Source organism: Hemicordylus capensis, chromosome 11 (assembly GCF_027244095.1).
Source record: "Hemicordylus capensis ecotype Gifberg chromosome 11, rHemCap1.1.pri, whole genome shotgun sequence".
Taxonomy (NCBI): Eukaryota; Metazoa; Chordata; class Lepidosauria; order Squamata; family Cordylidae; genus Hemicordylus; species Hemicordylus capensis.
This window is the reverse complement of record NC_069667.1, coordinates 4,803,882-4,824,659: the sequence shown is the minus strand read 5'-3', so window position 1 is coordinate 4,824,659 and position 20,778 is coordinate 4,803,882. Positions and strand designations below refer to the sequence as shown.

At 48.6% G+C, this 20,778-nt stretch overlaps 1 protein-coding gene across 3 annotated transcripts in view; it reads left to right on the top strand.

Annotated features, from left to right (window-relative positions):
* The window catches only part of LAS1L (LAS1 like ribosome biogenesis factor), a 30,022-nt gene that overhangs the window by 3,784 nt on the left and 5,460 nt on the right, over positions 1 to 20,778 (top strand). For 2 of the 3 annotated variants that reach the window (XM_053273587.1, XM_053273588.1), the window contains exons 3-13: positions 419 to 544; positions 1,506 to 1,575; positions 1,889 to 1,970; positions 4,623 to 4,817; positions 5,648 to 5,694; positions 7,017 to 7,126; positions 14,972 to 15,057; positions 15,761 to 15,967; positions 16,985 to 17,123; positions 18,656 to 19,020; positions 19,748 to 19,892. In XM_053273587.1, the coding sequence (XP_053129562.1) occupies positions 419 to 544; positions 1,506 to 1,575; positions 1,889 to 1,970; positions 4,623 to 4,817; positions 5,648 to 5,694; positions 7,017 to 7,126; positions 14,972 to 15,057; positions 15,761 to 15,967; positions 16,985 to 17,123; positions 18,656 to 19,020; positions 19,748 to 19,892 (1,572 nt within the window). The remainder of the gene's footprint in view (positions 1 to 418; positions 545 to 1,505; positions 1,576 to 1,888; positions 1,971 to 4,622; positions 4,818 to 5,647; positions 5,695 to 7,016; positions 7,127 to 14,971; positions 15,058 to 15,760; positions 15,968 to 16,984; positions 17,124 to 18,655; positions 19,021 to 19,747; positions 19,893 to 20,778) is intronic. The other variant, XM_053273589.1, reaches the window with a different exon arrangement.

Below are 20,778 nucleotides of genomic sequence, written 5' to 3'. Positions count from 1 at the left end.
AATTTAAAATAAGCAATTTAAAGACAATCTTCTAGAGACCTTCAGGGTTCTTTCTTTCTTTCTTTATTATTTATTTATTACATTTATATCCCGCTCTTCCTCCAAGGAGCCCAGAGTGGTGTACTACATACTTGAGTTTCTCTTTCACAACCACCCTGTGAAGTAGGTTAGGCTGAGAGAGAAGTGACTGGCCCAGAGTCACCCAGCTAGTTTCATGGCTGAATGGGGGATTTGAACTCGGGTCTCCCCGGTCCTAGTTCAGCACTCTAACCACTAGCCCACGCTGGCTCTTAAGGATATTAAGAAATGATAAATAAACAAACAAATTGAAAACCACTGCTCAAAAGGTAAATGTATGCCTTCTGACCAGGAGATGGGGACAACCTTGACCTGGCTGTGTTGCATTATTTGAACTTAGGTACGGACACAGAATGCCTTTAGCTGTTGAAAGCACTGCGGATTTGATTCGCTGTAAAATCCTGGATGCCAAAGGTGGCCTGAAATCCCATGAGCTGGTCCTCACCTATGGCCTGGCTCTTGTGAGGTAAGATCTGGGTTAGGAAGGGAAGGAAGAACAGAGACCTGGAAGCATGTTTGAGCTAGTCTGTAACCCTTTGTAAGGCAGCAAAGCCAAGTGGAGGCGGTGAACTGACCTTTTGCAGGAAGCTGTTGTGTTTGTACAGGACAGCAGCCTGCCCGGTGAGGGCCACCTTAAATCTGAACTCTCGGTAACAGTTTCAGAATCATTCAAATGCTTGACTATATGATGCCCAAATGAGGAGGAGGATGTTGTTAGTTACAATTCTGTACCGCCATACACAAATGTCCCATGGCGGTTTACAAACAATAAAACCACAATTAAAACCCAGCATTAAACAGCCCTATCTTGGAGAAGCTGCTCAGGAGGGAACTTGGAGCCTTCTGCTCCTCCCAGATTGGCTCCATCCCCTGAGATGAGTCTCTGACAGTGCTCACACATCAAGTCTCCCTTTCATATGCAACCAGGGCAGACCCTGCTTAGCTAAGGGGACAAGTCATGCTTGCTACCACCAGACCAGAGATGCTATCAGAGATGCGGTAACTCTTATAGGGAGTTCATTCCGCAGTCTTGAGGAGGCTCACCACTTGACTGTGGGCTTTCCAGAAGCATCTGGTGGGCCGCTGTGTGAATCAGATTAGATAGGCCTTGGGCCTGATCCAGCAGGGCTGCTGTTATGTTCTTATGGCTGTCAAAAAGGCCTATAGGCCTAGTGATATAGGAAGATGCTGAAAGGCATCATCTCATACTGCATGGGAGGAGGCAATGGTCAACCCCTCCTGTATTCTACCAAAGACAACCACAGGGCTTTGTGGTTGCCAGGAGTCGAAATCGACTTGAAGGCACACTTTACTTTACTTACTTTAGGACATATGTATGTATGTATTTATTTACTTGCAAACAAGTGTTGTACCCTTGAAATCCTGACTTGTATATTGTGTGGGTTCATCTCTCTTGTTATGCACAGGTTTGTGAATCTAATCACAGAGCGGAAGCAGAAAACTTTTATCATTTCGCTGAGGCGGTTAGCTAAAGAGGTACGGGAGATCCCAAATCCATTTCCAGTCACAGCTTTAGCAAGCTACAGACATTGCCCAAAGCAGTTGGCGTATGGCCTGCAAGCAGCGTCCCCTCTAAGAGCGATTCCCAGATGTTGTTGACTACAATTCCCAGCATCCCCAGCTGCAATAGCCTTTGCTTGAGGATTATGGGAGTTGTAGTCAACAACGTCTGGGGATCCCTCTTCGAGGGAACGCTGCCTGCAAGTAGTATTTGGGGTACATTTCAAGCTTATGTGGTGTAGCTCTTTTCCTGTTGTGATTTTAATTACTATGTGGTTCTTGTTTAAAGTTGAACCTTCCTGTCTGGATTGTGAACCTCCGGCACAATTTGACCCATGGGACTCTTCCTCAGCTGGTTGCTTGTCGGAGAGGTGAGTGCAGTCTGCATTTTTCTGGCTGTCCCTGCCTTTTTCTCTAGGCTGGAGACAGAGGGGGGTGGTTGTTCCTCCCCCCACCCCCACCCCCCGAGAATTGGAGGTGCTTTTCCAAAAGCCTCGTTCCTTGTGGTGTGCACCCTGCTCTCGATTTGCAGGTCTTTAGTGCTTCCAAGTCCTGTCTTAACCAGGGAAGACAGCAAGAGACTTCAAAAACAGAAGAAAAACTCCCCTGCCGCCTTCAGCTCTCTTGGAACAGAGCTCGGGAAACCCCAGGTTCCAGGCAGCCCCGGCACCTAGCAATGATTCCATAGCTACTTCAGAAGTAGCTATTGAGTCATAATGGTCCCAGGAAGCCCTGTTTCTATTTTAAATGTGTTACTTTTAAAGGGGATTAAGAGAAGCCCCTTTACCTTCCCTTTCCACAACGTCCATCCCTCAGTCCAGTAATTTTGTCATGTGTCCTAAACGTCTTGCCACGGCTGCAGCCCCATTGCTGAAACTGGAGCAGCCGGGTGCACTGCTCCGGTCTTTCCACCAGATGGAGGTGTGGTCTTGGGGCCTGATGTGTGCTTCCGCCAAATGCATGCAAGCAGCCTTGTTCTCATGGCGTGTCAGGGATGAGCCCTTGTGCCAGGCTGGTGGTGCGAGGAGGACAGTGGCAAACCCTGCCTCTAATCTGTGCATGTTCAGTTGATATAGGGACATAGGAAGCTGCCTTATGCCAGGTCAGACCAACGGTCCATCTAGCTCAGTACTCTGACAGGCGGCATGTCTCCAGGCTTCCAGGCAAGAGATTTGCAAGCCCTACCTGAAGATGCCGCCAGGGAATCAACAAGGGACCTTCTGCGTGCAAGCGGATGCTCCACCTCTGAGCTGTGGCCCCATCCCCTGAGGGGAATATCTTTCAGCAGACAGTGAATATAGGAAGCTGCCACATACTGAGTCAGACCATCTTGCTCAGTATTGTCTTCACAGACTGGCAGCGGCTTCTCCAAGGTTACAGGCAGGAGTACCTCTCAGCCCTATCTTGGAGATGCCCGGGAGGGAACTTGGAACCTTCGGCATGTAAACTGCAGGTGATCTTCCCAGAGTGGCCACATTCCCTGAGGGGAATATCTTACAGTGCTCACATGTAGTCTCCCATTCAAATGTAAACCAGGGCAGACTCTGCTTAGCAAAGGGGACCATTCATGCTTGCTACCACAAGACCAGCTCTCCTAAGTGCTCACATGTAGTCACCCATCCAAATGCAATCCAGGATGCACCCTGCTTCGCAAAGGGGCAACTCAGCCTTGCTTCAACAAGACCAGCTTTCTGTCTTCCCGATTGGCATAATGTGTACATCTGTTTGTGCATCCGGCTATTTCTTTAATAATATGAAAATATTGGTACCTATGATTTAGTACTTATTTTCCTCTTCCCTCCCCATTTCTTTTCCCCTTGTATCATACTAAAACATGAATGTAAACCAACTTAAGTACTGTGATAGAAAGAGGGCATATAAATATATTTAACCCCTGCTAACTAAGCAAAGAGGCACTTTTTCAAGTGGCAATTCTCTTTATTGAGCAGGGGGAGAGCAACTGGCCCTACCCGGCCCAAGCACAGCAGCCCTCCAGTAGCTGATGCTGGGGTCAACCTTATTTTTCATTTTCGACTGTGAGCCCTTTGGGGACAGGGATCTACTTATTTATTTCTTTGTAAAAACCACTTTGGGGACTCTTGTCAACAAGCGGTATATAAATATTCGTAGTATTAGTAATATTTTTAATATACCATTATCAAAAAAATGTGAATGTAGACTGACTTATAAAATTAATGCAATTAACCCAATTAAGTAAACAAGTTAAAAGTCAGGCTAAAACTACAATCGGAATTCAGTTTCAAAGTAAAAGTTATTTTACAAGCTAAAAATTGAGAATTCTAAAAACTAAAGAACCTACCAGCTATAAGCAAAGATGGAACATTAAAAAGCCTCTTTAAAAAGATATGTTTTTAGTTGTTCTTTAAAAACAAGGGGGGGGCAGGGGAGCGTGGCGAAGCTCTTCAGGGAGGGTATAGTAAACAGAGTGAATATATTTATAATATACCATTATTGTCAAATGTGCATGTAAACTGACTTGAGGACTTTAGTAGAAAGGGGGTATGTAAAAACAGGAGGTCAGTGAACAGCAGCCTGGGGTTTTTCTTCTGGCCTGTGTGTCCCAGTGAAGCATCTGCTGACTGTCTCGGCTTTCTGCTTGATGTCTCCAGAGTTGCAGAACACTCCTGGTGCCCATTGTGTGTGATATTCTAAACGTGTTTCCCTGCACAAAGCAGCTTTTAAGAAGTGGGCTTTCACTGGCAGTCACCTTAAGTGGCACAGCGGGGAAATGCTTGACTAACCGGCAGAAGGTTGCCAGTTCGAATCCCCGCTGCTACTATATCGGGCAGCAGCAATACAGGAAGGTGCTGAAAGGCATCATCTCATACTGGGCGGGAGGAGGCAATGGTCAACCCCTCCTGGATTCTACCAAAGACAACCACCGGGCTCTCTGGGCGCCAGGAGTCGAAATCGACTCGACGGCACACTTTACCTTTCACTCGGCACAGCTGCCTTCTCTGTGAAAAACAAAACAAAACCCTGTCCTCCATTGTCGCCTGCAGGCTGTGATGTGGTACTTGAGTGGCTCCATCATACCTACTGGAGCCGTCAGTTGGGCAATGATCTAGTCGGCGAATGTGCAGACGAGGAGAGAGAGGAGTTGCTTTCAGCCGATACCGAGATGGGTACAGACAGCAGCCTAGAGGAGGCAGAGAAATCGCAATCACCGGGCAACCAGAAACACCAGGAACTCCATGGTGAGTATCCTTGAGGGATAGAGATTTGGTTCCCATCTCTATACTTAGTTACTGGGTTTTTCTAAAAGTAGCCCAAGGTGTGGGCTACATCTCTTTTAGGGGATGGGCCCGTAGCTCAGTGATGGAGCACTTGCTTTCCATGCATAAGGGTCCAGGTTCAATCCTTTGCCTGTCCAAGTAGGGCTGGGAAAGACCCCTGCCTGAAACCTTGGAGAAGCTGCTGCCAGTCAGTGTAGACAATACTGGGTGAGTTGGATCAATGGTCTGACTCAGTATAAGGCAGCTGCCTATCAATCAATCTTTATTGTTAGGGTCACTGACCAGTAGAAGCAAACTCTGACAGTATGCCATTGCAATATGAAAGAAAAAAAATGCAAAGAACAATAGAAATGATCTATCAAATAATATTACTGATAGGGAGCTTACTATTACTGCTAAGTACCTATAAAAAGGTCCATGACTAAGAATTAGTTAACTAATCAATTGCAAGGCATTGCCATCACATTAAATCATACTGCCAAGGTAGATAACCTCCCTTGATGAATTCTGCTGGCTGTCAGGAAAAGAAACTTTGTATGAAATCTCAGCATCCTGATCTGAACAAGGATGACACGCCTAAAACTCATCCAAACGGCCTGGAGAATTTGTTTTAAAAGGCATGTTATAATTATTATGAATAATAATTCATAATCCCTGTAGAACCCACAGTATGAGGCAGCTCCCTGATGTTTATAGTTAAGGACCCAGAACTGTGACAGCTACGTTTTGTTTTTTCTTGCTGGATTACGTCAAAATGTTTCCTTCCCCCCCCCCTTTCTGTTCTCCCCCAGAGAAAGTCACAGATGTTCTGGTTTCCTATAAAACCCAACAAATTGGGGTAAGTCCTGCAGTTCCTTAACGCGATCAGCTCTTCCATCTTTAAACTCGACACTTGGGTTGACTTTTCCCTGGCCTGCTTGAAGAAACGGGTGGGGAGTCAAGCTGGTGTTTGAATTTGGAGTGGATCCTGGGCCCGAGGCACTCGCTGAGCTGGGGCATTTCCAAAGCCCGGAGGACAGTGTCACGGCCCTCTCTTTCCAGAAGAGGGGATGGCTGGATTTGGGATGTGTTGCGGTCTGACTCTTCATGTCGGTGCGTGGGAGCCAGTGTGGTTGAAGCCAAGGGTGAATGCTGGGAGATTCATGGCGGACCAAAAAGCAGCACTCCTCTACAGAACATGTAGCAGCGATCTAGGAAGATGCTGAAAGGCATCATCTCACACTGTGCGGGAGATGGCAATGGTCAACCCCTCCTGTATTCTACCAAAGGCAACCACAGGGCTCTGTAGGCGCCAGGAGTTGACACCGACTCTATGGCACACTGTACCTTTAGTTAAACTATGGAATTCTCTGCTACCAGTTGGGGCGATGGCCACCAAACTAGAGGGTTTTTTTAAAGGGATCAGACAAATTCATGGATGATAGGGCTATGAATGGCTACTAGCCCGGACAGTTGTATGTCAGGATCAGAGGGGGCATGCCCTGAACTCCAAGGGAGGGGGCAGTTGCCCCCTTTCCCCTGCTTGTGGGCTTCCCTGATGTACCTGGTTGGCCACTGCATGATGCAGGATGCTGGACTGGATGGGTCTTGGCCAGACCCAGCGGGGCTTTTCTTATGTTCTTAAGGGAAGCCGCCTCCCAGCAGCTGAGAGGAGGCCCAATAAAATGCACACGTGCATGACCACATTGGTGCTCTGTTATTTTTGACTCTTCCTTTCCTCCTGAGCTCCATTCTGCCTGGAGGCCTTGAGTTCAAGTCCTGATTCTGATGCGCTTTGTGCATAGCCTTGCATGCTCTCTTCTACTCTCAAGCTGCCCTACCTGAAGTGCAAACAATCCGTATTTTGCAGATGAAAAACCTAAGCGCTCTAGGTCACGTTGCACATTTCCCGTGCTGTATAGAATATTTTGCAGCTTTAGATAGACCTCTCTGGAGCTGGGTTTGTGCATGTAACTGAGCTCTTGCTGGACTTAAGCTTCTTCTCTCCGCCTCCATTTTCCCATCCTCAACTTGGCAATGGTGGTTGCTCAAGTATTCAGGGTTGTGCCATCCGCTCAGAGTGCTGGCTCCTTCCAGGGGATCTTCCTCCTTTCCAACAGTTGCTGCCATCCAACCAAAGCCCCCCTCTTAATTTACAAGGTTCTTCTTCCTGACCCCCAGGTTCTCCAGCAGCTGCAAGATGTCGAGGAGACCTGCAAAGTGTGGTGTAGCTCTTCCTCCGAAGTGGAGTGGATCGTGGCCCAGATGAAAGATTTACTGCAAGAGAACAGGTAAAGGGTCGCAGAGTCTGATTAAAACTGGTCGCTGCAGAACAGCCGCACCCCAGTGGGGTGAGCGTGGGGCTGTGGACGATGTCTCTGGTCCTTGCAAGCTCACAGAATTCAGTGTGTGATGTGTAGTGTGCTGGATAGAATTGGATGACTTTTTTAGTTCATGAGCCAAACCCACACAGTTTGGCCTTGGGTACCATCTCAGGGGATGAATGCTCACAGTGATTTTTGGCACTTCCCTAGAGATGGGAAACTGGGCACAGCATTGTTGCGGCTTTCTCTGTGTTATCGTCCCCCCCCCTTTTTTTTTTTAATCCCAACCACCACCACCCCTCCCCGGAGGATTAGGGTTGAATTGCAGTCAGAGTAGAGTAATGATGTTTGATGAAAGTTTGATGAAAGCTCTTCTCCATCTCAAGTTTGATGAAAGCTCTTCTCCATCTCAAAAGGGTGTAGATTTGGACAGAAGTCACAATGAGCATCCGTTCCCCCCCCCAGATGGTACTGACCACTCCAGCTGGCTCATTTACAATTTGCTCCTCCATCTCTGAAAATCTGGTGGAGAAGTTCAGGCCCAGGCTGGTAACACAATGCAAAACAAAACAAAAATCTGGTTATTCTGATTCCAATCAAATAATTGGCAAGCCTGAAAGTCCACAGAAGTGAATGAAGACCAAACTCAATCTTGGGCACTTGTCACCTTTTGCAGGTTGTATGTGAGTGTTAACATTCCTATAGGTCAACCTCCTTTTTGTATTCTTGTTTAGCGTCTCATCATTGATGCTTCAAATCAATCTTTCCCATTCCCGGGGAATAATTCTAATTCTGGGTAAGAAATCGGAGCTAATTCTGAAGTTCTTTGTGGAAGTGAATGCAAGTGGTTTGACTTCTGCTTCCACTTCTCTTTCACTTGAAGAAGAAAAACGCACAAGGGACACCTGATGGTTGCCTCAGTTACTATAATATCCAGAAATTTTCCTCTAGGTTGGGTTGTGGGGAAGTGCTTTGGGGAAGTAAAGAGCCCTCCGAAACAGAACTGCTTGGCTTGATCTGCCCCTGTAGAACTCATTCTCCTGCGGGGAAGCCCTGATCAGAAGACAACCCTTTCCTGGGGGATCTCTTTGGAAATGCCTCCTTGCAGTTTGCTAGCGCTCCGTTTCAGACTTGATAGCCAAAGCTCTTTTCAGACGTGCGTTTCGGCGCAAAATAATTTGTAAGGGGTCATTTGGAGTTGCTCTCTTAAAAAATGGAAACGGGATTGGGGGAGGGCTGTAGCTCAGTGGTAAAATATCTGCTTTGCATGCAGAAGGTCCCAGGTTGAATCTCTTGACAGCATTTCCAGGCAGGGCTGGGAAGTACCTGTTTGGATACAAATACGGCAAATATTTCTATACTGCTTTTCAACCCAAGCTCCCAAAGTGGTTTCCATAAACATAAATAAATTTGAAATTTTTGAAAACCCCAAAGAGATGCGATGTCATTGTAGACAGTTCTGGGCTAGTTGGACCAATGGCCTGACTCCTATGTCAGCCTTAAGAATCCAGGACTGCAGGCAACTCTACATTCTGTGCTCCTGTGGAACTGTGGCCGGCTCACAGCCCTCTGCATACAAACTTGTGCTGTGTGTGCTTGCTTGTTTGTTTGATCAAGTCTCTCAATCCGCGACGGTATCCCGGTGATCTCCATTTTGAAGATCTATCTTTTTCAAGTGGTTGCCCAAATGATGCTCTAGAACTGAATTTTCCTGATGCCAAATCGAAAATACTGGCAATTTGTCAGTCTCCCAAGGGGTGTGTGTGTGTGTGTGTGTGTGTGTGTGTGTGTGTGTGTGTGTGTGTGTTTGTTTGTTTTGTTTTTACATTTCTATCCCACTCTTCCTCCAAGGAGCCCAGAGCAGGGTGCATGGTTATGTTTATCCTCACAACCACCCTGTGAGGTACGTTAGGCGGCGAGGTAAGTGATTGGCCCGGAGTCATCCAGTGAATTTCATGGTTGAATGGGGATTTGAACTCGGGTCTCCCTGGTCCTAATCCAGCCGCCACACCACCACCCCTCTCTCATACACCACAACAGTTTGATGCCCTATCCATATGTTAAAACTTAATTTTCTTTTTCTGGAGCAATCCCCAGTGATTTGTGCAAAGTGGCGGATTGCTAGACTGTTCAAAGATTCATAAACTAGACAGATCATTCTCTCCCATAGATTTTTTTAAAAAATTTACTACACTTATATAGCTCCATAACAGTAGTCTTATATTTTATATTGCATTTCCTATCCTTTGCCTGTATCTTATGTCTTTTCCCCTTCTTCTTAAGTTGTTCTTATGCTGGTGTAAGACTGGAATAAAGAAAGATTGATTGATAGACAGATCATGCAATGTCATTTTCCATTCCAAGGTATACTTTAGAAAAGTCTTTATGTTAATGCTATATGTTTTTAAAATATTGCTGAGATAAGTAAATGGCATCAACATAAGAACAGCCCTGCTGGATCAGGCCCAAGGAGGCCCATCTAGTCCAGCATCCTGTTTCGCACAGTGGCCCACCAGATGCCTATGGGGAGCCCACAGGCAGCTGTTGAGGGCCTGCCCTCTCTCCTGCTGTTACTCCCCTGCAACTGGTATTGAGAGGCATCGTGCCTCTGAGGCTGGAGGTGGCCTATAGCCTCCGACTAGTAGCCGTTGATAGACCTCTCCTCCATGAAGTTATCTAAACCCCTCTTCAAGCCATCCAGGCTCTTGGCTGTCACCACATATTGTGGCAGAGAGTTCCATAGGTTGATTATTTAGTTTTTGATTTGATTTATATACCACCCCTCATAATTCAAAACGGATTATGCGTTGTGTGAAAAAGTACTTCCTTTTGACGGTCCTAAATTTCTTGGCAATCAGTTTCCATTTCTTGGCAATCTGTTTCATTCTTTGATCATTCTGAAATGCTGTAGAAATGCTAAGGCTTCTTAATTTTGTTAGGTCATGTTGAGTCTCATGTGGTTGTAATTAATAGAAACTTGACTTTGTGGAAATTTTAATACGATATAGTTCCCCCCACACACACACTTCTCCACTTGGAGAAGAGGTACAGTCTCTTTTGTGATGGAAATGGGTTGCCGGAAAGGGGGTTTCTCAGTGGGTCATCTGAGCTGAGCCTTTGTATGGGGGACGCATGTTGTGGTGAACAAATCCCCTGGGTTTTGGTTCCTTGTTTCATTGGAGTGAATTTCCTTGTTTCAGAGGCAAAATGTTGCCGTGACTACAGTGGGGCCATTAAACACCTTCATCCTGGGGGAATAAATCGGTGAAAAGGCCCCACTTTGAAATTTTGCTCACAGGAAATTCTTCTGAAGCAGAACAGAAGAATATTTCTTGTCCACGAGTGGTGGTTTGACGAGGGGAGACGAGACGAGGGTTTAAACCTCCACTGCGTCGTGAAGTTCACCGACGTGCTCTTCAGTCGGGCACTTTGTCTTGGCCTAGCCTCAGAGGGTTGTTGTGAGGATAAGGAGGAAGGGGAAGCAGAGAATCTTCTATGCTGCAGTGCCCGATTCTTGCAGGAAGGACAGAATAAAGATGCAGCAGTAATCACAGGGACGTAGGAAGCTGCAATACCCACCGGAAGCTGCCTTCTACCGTATACTGAGTCAGACCGTTGATCTATCTGGCTCAGTATTGTCTTCACAGACTGGCAGCGGCTTCTCCAAGTTTGCAGGCAGGAGTCTCTCTCTCAGCCCTAACGGGATGCTGCCAGGGATTGATCCTGGGATCTTCTGCGTGCCCAGCAGATGTTCTGCCACTGAGCTACGGCCCCATCAGATGAATGAACATAATAAGGACAAGTTGGAATTGCCAACTAGGCAATCCAAGTGGGATGCTTTTGTGAACTGCATTGGTTCTTGGGCTTGTGTGTCTTTCAGACCGCCGGTGAGCTACACATCACACACACACACACACACACGGCTTATTCACACAATTATTTGAATCTTGGTTTAATGTGGGTGGCTAACATGGAAGTGATTGTGTGGACCCATGCCAAGCAGGGTCCCCTGTAACAGGGATTCCCAGATGTTGTGGACTACAGCTCCCAGAATCCCCAGCTGCAGTGGCTTTTGCTTGGGGATTATGGGATTTGTCGTCCACAACGTCTGGGGATCCTTGTTAGAGGGAACACTGATGCCAAGGTAGGGAATCTAAGGTCATATACCATCTTGGCCTGGGTCCACACAATCACTTCCCTGTTGGCAACCCACATTAAACCTAGATTCAAATGATTCTGTGACTTATGTGTGGGCAGGCAGTAAAAGCTCCACAGACTTCATTTTTGAACTGCCTGTTCAATGAAAGGCATTCCGTGCTCCCAGTCAGTCCACAATCCATCCTTCTCTGTCTTTCTGTGGGTTCTGATAAGTCAAGATTTAGAGCTGACCAGAGCGGATAAGTCTTGAGTGGCAACTGGTTCCGTGCAACGTTGACTAATGCCTCCTTTCTTCCTCTTCGTTTTGATTTGCAGTTCAGTTTGCAGTTCCTAGAGGAATACATCTTTTGAATTAGAGTACAATCTGCTATTTATACTGCCGGGGTGGAGACTGAGGCTATTTCCATCCGCTGGGAGTGATGCACTGACTGCTGTGACGTGTTCCCTTACTACCTAGGAGTTTTCTTTTAGAAACCGACACGATCATATGGGGGTGGGGGGTGGGAGTCTTGCCTTCTCCCCCATTCATTTGTGTGAGCTGCAGTATGTTGCAGCTTTAGAAACTAGCCCCCTTTCTCTGCTTTTTTTTAATATTAAAAAAAGTCTCTGCCTTTATAATGATTCATTCTTTCTGGTTGTGGACTTATTGGAGGGTAGGTTTGGATGATCCTCCACACCTTTGGATTCCAGATGATGGTGATGATGATGAGGCTACAACTACAACACGTGGGGCTTTTTAGTTTAGAAAAAAGACGACTGCGGGGAGACATGATAGAGGTCTATAAAATCATGCATAGTGTGGAGAAAGTGGAGAGAGAGAAATTATTTTCCCGCTCACACAACACTAGAACCAGGGGTCATCCCATGAACTTGATTGCCAGGAGGTCTAGGACCAACAAACGGAACACAACATGTGATCCACTTGTGGAACTATCTGCCACAGGATGTGGTGACAGCCAACAACCTGGATGGCTTTAAGAGGGGTTTGGATAACTTCATGGAGGAGAGGTCTATCAACGGCTACTAGTCGGAGGGCTAAAGGCCACGTCCAGCCTCATAGGCAGGATGCCTCTGAATACCAGTTTCAGGGGAGCAACAGCATGCCCTCAACTCCTGCCTGTGGGCTTCCAGCGGCATCTGGTGGGCCACTGTGAGAAACAGGATGCTGGACTAGATGGGCCTCCTTGGGCCTGATCCATCAGGGCTGTTCTTATGTACTACAACTCCCATCATCTATTGACCCCTGTGGCTGTGGATGATGGGAGTTGTAATCCAGCAACATCTAGGGACCCAAAGTTGGGAACCTCTGTCCCAAACCATGATTTGGAGGACTGGAAATGCACCTTTGGGCATGTACAGTTCACGCTTCATTCACCCTTGTGTTTTCCGATTCCCTTCTTCATTTCCCTATTAGCACGAACAGAACTGGAAACCCAGGTCAATCTCTCTCATTTCCCTTTCTGGTTTTTAGGTTTGCATAAACTACTGTTGAGCCAGGTTTGCTCAACATGAGAAACGATGGCCTGGTTCACACAACTGTTCGAATCTAGGTTTGATGAGGGTTGCCAACCTCAGCTTGATTGTGTGAACCCACGCCAAGGTAGGGGTCTCAGGTTAATCTCGGGCCCTGAACCACCTTGGCGTGGGCTCACACCCCCCATCACGCGCATGTTGGTTACCGACTTGTGATCTTCACTATTTTCTAAGCAGGGACCACTTTGCGGGATGGGGGGGTCCTTCAGTGTGAGAGCCATTTCCCACTGTGCTGAGTACAGAGCTGTGTGCTTTCCTCAGTGCTGGGAGGGACCAAGAGCTTTATGGGGAAATCATTGGGAAGGGTGACGCTTCCCAGCACTCTGCCTTCCAAGATGGTGCGGGGTCTCAAAAAGGCCCCATTCCCCTTAAAAGAGCCCCCCCCCTCCCAGCGCGGGGGAAAGCACAGAACTGCACAGCGAGAACGGTCATCTCCGCATAGTACCCTGCTAACTGAGTATCCCATGCTAATTGAGCAAAGAGGCAGCTTTTAAAATGTGGTGTTCTTTATTTAGCGGAGGGGAGCAACTGACCCTATCCGTCCCCGGCACAGCATCCCTCCAGTGGCTGCTGCTGGTTTTTCTTACATTTCTTTTTTAGATTGTGAGCCCTTTGGTGGACAGGGAGCCATTTTATTTATTTATATGTATGTAAACCACTTTGGGAACTTTTGTTGAAAAGCGGTATATAAATATATATATTATGTTCGTACCAGGGGGACGTGCAGAGTATTCGGCTTTGACTGAAGTTTCACAGATAACATAAGAACAGCCCTGCTGGATCGGGCCCAAGGAGGCCCATCTAGTCCAGCATCCTACTTCGCACAGTGGCCCACCAGATGCTGCTGGGAAGCCCACAGGCAGGAGTTGAGGGCAGGCCCTCTCTCCCACTGTTGCTCCCCTGCAACTGGGATTCAGAGGCATTGTGCCTCTGAGGCTAGAGGTAGCCCACAGCCACCAGACTAGTAGCCATTGATAGACCTGTCCTCCATGAATTTGTACAAGCCCCTTTAGACAGAGGTCCCAGGAACAGATAGTCCAGGGGTTGATGGAGGATGCCTCTGGGCCGTACAGTGAAGAAGACTGGCGCTGAGGGTTTTCAGAACCATGACTTGGTGTGTGCCTTGTCCGGAACGCAGCCCAGGGTCCCTATCCTGGCATCTGAGGCAGTGTTCCCTCTAACAGGGATTCCCAGATGTTGTGGACTACAACTCCCATCATCTCCAAGCAAAAGACATTGCAGCTGGGGATTCTGGGAGTTGTAGTCAACGTCATCTGGGAATCTCTACTGATATGGGGCTGTTACGCTGGCACTGTCCCCCGTAAATAATCGGCCTTTCCATTGGTGATCTGACACAAACGAATCGGGAGACTGGCTTTGACTGCATTAACCTGTTTGCAAGATTGCTGACGGAGGGGAGCAGGCAGATGTGGCGGGAAAGGGGACGATGCCATGGTAACGTGCAGTCTCACTCCATGTTCTCATTACTGCAATTAATTGTGTTTGTGTGTTTCCACGGCTTCTTGGTGCAGATGTGGGAATGATGTATTGGAAGAAGGATTAAGCGGTCCGTTCTTGTAAATAAAAACAAACCCACCCCGGGATGCAATCTTGGGAGACTTTCCAACCCCACATCTCCATGTGCTTTCACCGAGCTAATCTCTCTCCTTCTCTGCCGCTGCTGCTGCCTCCCCTCTGGGCTGTCTTTTCCTCTCCCTCTGAACAGCAGCCAAGGGACGTAGCAATTAGTGTGTGCATTTTGGTGGGTGTGGGGAGGAATAAGGGAGTGCATATAACAATCTGCTGGTTGTCTTATACTTCCCTTCCTAAGCCGGTTTGCATGGAAATCAGCAGTTAATCCTTTTTTGCATTTCTGAACAATTTTGCGGTCACCGGTTATTTAAGTAGCCTTTTTTTTTTAAAGGCTCATTTTGTGGTGGTTCTGTTCCTCAGTACCCAAGGAGATGAATCCCAGCCCATCTGAGTGGAGAGCAAACAGTTCTATAATGGGGTCACTTTCACACTGGGGGAGAGGAGAGCCGTTGTGGGTCAGTGCGAGATCTCTGATGAACTATTAAAATGTGGGGGGCGCGACTAATGGAGTCCTGTAATTTTCTCTAGGGAGATTGTGGCTGGAGCATTGCTGGGCAGTGGCTTCCTCCTCCCGACGGCGGAAGAGCTGCAGATCCTAAATATCAACTATCGAGGTTCGTGTTGTGGGTGGATGGGTATTCAGCGTCCAGCTGTTGGCCGTTTCAAATAAATGGGTCTCGAGTCAGAATTTGTACTGTGTCAACCAATTAAGTGATATAGAATAATAACTTCTGACCATGCAGGCAATTCAATTAGAAGTTATTCAGAACAAGCCGAATGTCAGCCAGGGTTTGCTCCTAACCATGGTTTTTAAAGCTGGATTTAAAACCCTGGCTAAGAGTGAACTCTTGGTTAGCACCACAGTTAATGGTGCAGATTTAACTACTAAGCATGGTTAAAGCGTGCAGCAGAAGGATTGGGCTAGACAGATTTCGGTGCAAGGGGGAGAGACTGGTGAGGGGGGAGCAGTCCCTAGCTTGCTGCTTCAACCATGGTTAAGGGGTTGCTGTTGGTGTGTCTGCACCAGCCTGAGTCATCCTGTGAAGGTAGAAAAGAGAGATGAAGGATGTTTAGAAGAACTGGTCAGGATTCAGACGATCCACCCCTTAAGCAAAGGGATTTCTTTTGGTTTGCCCATTTTTATGGACCTGCTTTGCTCCTTTACTTGCCGGTTGTACCACTGACTCCAAAAGGGCCTTACTTGATGCGGAAATTTAGCCTTGATACTTGAATAGCATCGGGGCTCTTTTTTTCTGTCTCTCTGTCTCTCTCGTTCCCTTTTTAAGCGTCGCCTTTTTCTTTCTCCCTGGGGTACAGAGACCAAAGAGTGGGATTTCAGAATCCCCCAGACATTTCTCCGCTTCTGGCAGCCCCTGCTAAAGGGTCTGCATAGCAAAGGCTTCACACAGACCCTGCTAGAGAACATGTTCCGCGAGCTCAAGCAGCACACCCAGGGGCCGGCGCTGCGGTCGTGGTACCTGATCAGCTGGATCACGGAGATCCTGAAGGCCAACATGCAAGCGAGTGAGTGCCTAGAGTGTCGCTGCATGGTTGGCGCACTTGATTTTAAGACACTCTCTAAGCAGGGTCCACCCTGGTTGCAGATGAATGGGAGACTAGAAGTGTGAGCCCTGTAAGATATTCCCCCCACGGGATGGAGCCACCACTCTGGGAAGAGCAAAAGGTTCCAAGTTCCCTCCCTGGCAGCATCTCCAAGATAGGGCTCAGAGAGACTCCTGCCTGCAACCTTGGAGAAGCCGCTGCCAGTCTGTGTGGACAATACTGAGCTAGATGGACCAATGGTCAGACTCAGTATGTGGCAGCTTCCTATGTTCCTCCCCCATCATTGCTTACCTTTTAGGAGTGTGTGTGTGTGTGTGAGAGAGAGAGAGAGAGAGAACAGGGTCCCATTGGTTTTAAATCAGGTATATAGGCAGATTCTATTATTACAGTGGCAGATATGATATGGAATACTGGCTGCTGTTGATGGTATAATAGCCCTGGCTCAGCTCCCATGAAAGGTGATGGCAGCTGCAAAAGGGGGTGCTTGGGTGGCAGGCAGGCAGCAAATTTGGAACGTCAGTCCGGGCCTTCCGCTTGGAATCCAGCTTGGTGAACACTGTGCTGGTTTTGTGGCAGCAGGCATGAATTCCCCCTTGGCTAAACAGGGGCCACCCTGGGCTGCATTGGAATGGGAGGCTGCATGTGCGAGCACAGTAAGATACTCCCCTTAGGGGACGGGGCCGCTCTGGGAAGAGCCCCTGCCTGCCTGCTTGCATGCAGAAGGTTCCCAGTTCCCTCCCTGGCAGCATCTCCCAGATGGGGCTGAGAGAGACTCCTGCCTATAACCTTGGAGAAGCCGCTGCCAGTCTGTGAAGACAGTCCTGAGCTAGATGGACCAAAGGTCTGATTTGGTATAAAGCAGCTTCCTATGCTGTGCCAGTTAGTTAGTTAGTTTAGTTAGTTCTCTCTCTCTCTCCCTCTCTCTCTGAGGTTCATTTCCCATCATTTTTGTTTTTCCTTCCATTGTTCTGCACCCAGAGAAAAAACCCAAGAATTCCTCCCGGAAGCGCAGAAGCTCCTCCAAGCTGTTCCTCCGCCGCGTGCCGCTGCAGTGGCTCAAGCTCCTGGACACTTGCCTGGAAGCCCCTTGCGGGGCGAGTCCCCACCTCTTGCACCTGTAAGTAGGTCTACGCCTGGGCGGCCCACCTGAGGCTCCCCAGCTGCTGTTGGACTGCAATGCCCATCATCCCCTGTGGCCATTGTGGCTGGGGGTGATGGGGATTGTAGTCCCTGCTTCAGAACCCCTGTTATAAACTCTGCTGTGCACCTTTGTTTTCGTTTTTCTAAGCAGAAGAGCCCCAGATGCCTTAGCCCAGCGAGCTTCACTGTTTTTCAAGAAGGGGCCACTTGGGGGGGGGGGGCTTCAGTGGGAGAGCCATTTTTCCCTCTGCTGACTTCTGCATGGCACTGCGCTTTCCCCAGTGTTGGGAGGGCCCTTCAAGAGACACAGAGCCGCCTTTTAAGAGCTCTAGGAGGAAAGCTCTGGGAAGGACTACACTTCCCAGCACTCTGTGCACGCCTTCCAAGAGGGCTCCGTCTCCCTCAAAAGATCCTCCCAGGTTGAGTAAAGTACCGCACTGCATCATGAGAACGAAAGTCTCGGCATGGCGCCAGGGAGACAGTGCAGGGTATTCAACGTCACCCCATGAACAATCAAGGGGCCACACTTATGGTTGAGAAGAACACGGGAAGCTGCCATATACTGAGTCAGGCCATTGGTCCGTCTAGCTCAGGATTGTCTACACAGACTGGCAGCGGCTTCTCCAAGGTTGCAGGCAGGAATCTCTCTCAGCCCTATCTAGAGATGCCAGGGAGAGAACCTGGGACCTTAGCACACAGCCAAGTTTGCCCCACTAACTGAGCAAAGAGGCACCTTTTTAACATGGCGATTCTCTTACATTTAGTAGGGGGAGAGCAACTGGCCCTATCCAGCCCCAGCACAGCATCCCTCCAGTGGCTGTTGCTGGTGTCTTATCTTAGGTTTCTTTTAAGATTGTGGGCCCTTTGGGGACAGGGAGCCAATTAATTTATTTATTAATTTATTTCTGTATGTAAACCGCTTTGGAAACCTTTGTTGAAAAGCCATATATGAATATTTGTTGTCGTCGTTGAACCTTCTGCCTGCAAGCTGGCAGATGCTCTTTTCAGAGCAGCCCCATCCCTGAAGGGGGCTCTCTTCCGGTGCTCACGTCTGTAGTCTCCCATTCAAATGCAAACCAGGGCAGACCCTGCTTAGCAAAGGGGACAGTTCATGTTTGAACCACAAGACCAGCTCTGGTCTGACTCGGTGTAAGACAGCTTCCTATGTTCTTATGTTCCCCTGAGGAGATGGGGTCACTCTGGGAAGAGCACCTGCCTACTTGCCTGCAGAAGGGTCCCAGTTCCCTCCCTGGCAGCATCTCCAAGCTAGGGCTGAGAGAGACTCCTGCCTGCAACTCTGGAGAAGCCGCTGCCAGCCTGGGTAGACGACACTGAGCTAGATGGAAACCCCCCCCACACACACACACACTCAGTAGACGGCACCTTCCTGTGTTCACTGGCCCCCAGTCCTTTAACTGAAGAACACTGCTCTCACCTCTGCTCCCAGGGAAAGTGCCCTGGCCCTGATGGTCGAGCCCTTTATTTTATTTTGCATCTCTTCCTTCCCAGGCTCTTGTCCGGCATGGAGCCGCCTCTGCCCGCCGAGACCCAGGAGAAACTGCTCTATCTCACCTCCATCTACACCCAAGAAGACAGCGCTCTGCTCAGCCCCAACTGCGCCACGGATCTCCGCAAGCAGCCCATCTATACCGTGGAGAGCTTGCAGAGGAGAGCCAGGCCGAGCGGTGGGGTCCGTGGGCCCGACCGGAGAGCTGGGAAGCAGGAGGCGCTCTCCACGGACCGGGCCGAGGGCGTGGAGGAAGAGATGGAGACGCAGCCAGGACCCCGGCTTGAGCCTTGCCAGCCCGAGAGCGCCGTGGCGCTCGCTGAGAAGAGGGTGGCGCTGCAGGGAGCCACCTGGCAGGTCAGCTCAGGTACGAGCGACTTGTTGGCTTTCCCGGGCCAGAAAGTTTCCCGTTCTGTATTGATACAGAAGGCGGTTTGCGAGGCAGTTTCAAATGGGGCCTCGAGCCCTTTAAAAATGCAAATGACCCCGGCAAGGAGACAAAATGATACCACTCAACTGATGACGACTAGAGCAAAGAATATGTAAAACCAGGGAGAATCTCCACTGACACGTCAACACTTGATGGAAAGAAAGTGTGTTCACTGGTCTTCGGGAAGAGATTGGAGGAGAACGTGAACAGATTTCCTTGAGAGAGCGTTCCACAGCATGGCCTAGTGGTTAGAGTGTTGGACTAGGACAGGGGAGACTTGAATTGGGTTCATACCCCCATTCAGCCGTGAAACTCACTGGGTGACTCTGGGCCAGTCACTTTGCTTTCAGTCTAACCTACCTCACAGGGTTCTTGTGGGTCTAAACATAACCATGTACACCGCTCTTGGCTCCTTGGAGAAAAAGCGGGGTATAAATGTAAAAATAAACAAACTCTGGGGCCACCAGAGAAAAGGCCCCGCTTCTGGTCGATGGCAGCCTCACTTCCCAAAGGAAGTAAGAATTGGACGTAAACATAGTTCTGATCTGCTTTGATGTTTTGCAAGGACAAAAGCAGAAAGTAGTACCTCTTCTGAATGCATATTTCAAATGCATAGGGCTGTGTGGAATATTGTCCTTTTAAATGTGTGTTTTTCCCCCCACAGAGGACGTGAAGTGGAAAAATCTGCCTTTGGGGAAGGTCCCTGGCCAGACGGACGATCCTGATGACATGTTAGTGGAGAACTACACCATGATGTCGGCCCTTGACCAGCTGGTCAATGGAGACCAGGAAAACTTCCCCAGCACCAGGTGAGGAATAACTGTATGGATTGGGTGTAGGCCTTCTATTGCAAAACCACTGGGAATTGGGAGAAGAGCTGGTCTGGTGGCATCCAGCATGAATGGTCTCCTAAGCTAAGCAGGGTCCACCTTGGTTTGTATTTGTATGGAATACTACATGCAAACACTGTAAGAGTGTAAAAAACACTGTAACTTAGCAGGTGGGCTGTATTTCAGGGGCAGAGCATCTCCAGGGTTGCAGGCAGAAGGCCCAGGTTCAGTCCGTGGTGGCATCTCCAAGTAGCGCAGGGAGAAACTCCTGCCTGAAACCTTGGAGGAGAAGCTGCTGCCAGTCTTTGTAGACAATACTAAGCTAGATGGACCAAGGGTCTGCCTCGGTATAAGGCAGCTTCCTCTGTGGAGTGTGCACCAATGCATCCCACTTGTGGTTTGAACATTAAGGGTTTTTTAAAAATTCTTTTAACTTATCACTTATCTAACTCCAAAGAGCTCAGAGAGCCTTGCCTAAGCTGACCCTCTGAGTCTCTCATCCCGGCAGCTTAAATGGCCAGAGGTTTGTTGTTTCAGCAGCAAAACTATATTGTCTGCTGCCCCTTCTCTGTCTTGTTTGGTGAAGAGAGCTGGTCTCGCCAAAGCGAGGATGAGTTGTCCTCTTTGCTAAGCAGGTTTTGCCTTGGTTTGCATTTGGATGGGTGGCCACACGTGAGCACGGCCTGCTGTAAGAAATCCCCCTGAAGGAATGGGGCTGCAGCTCAGTGGTAGAGTATCTCAAGGCTTGCATGCCGAAGGTCCCAGGTTCATTCCGTGGCATCTCCAAGTAGGTTTGGGAGAGACCTCTGTCTGCAACCTTGGAGAGCTGCTGCCAGTCAGTGTAGACGATACTGAGCTAGATGGA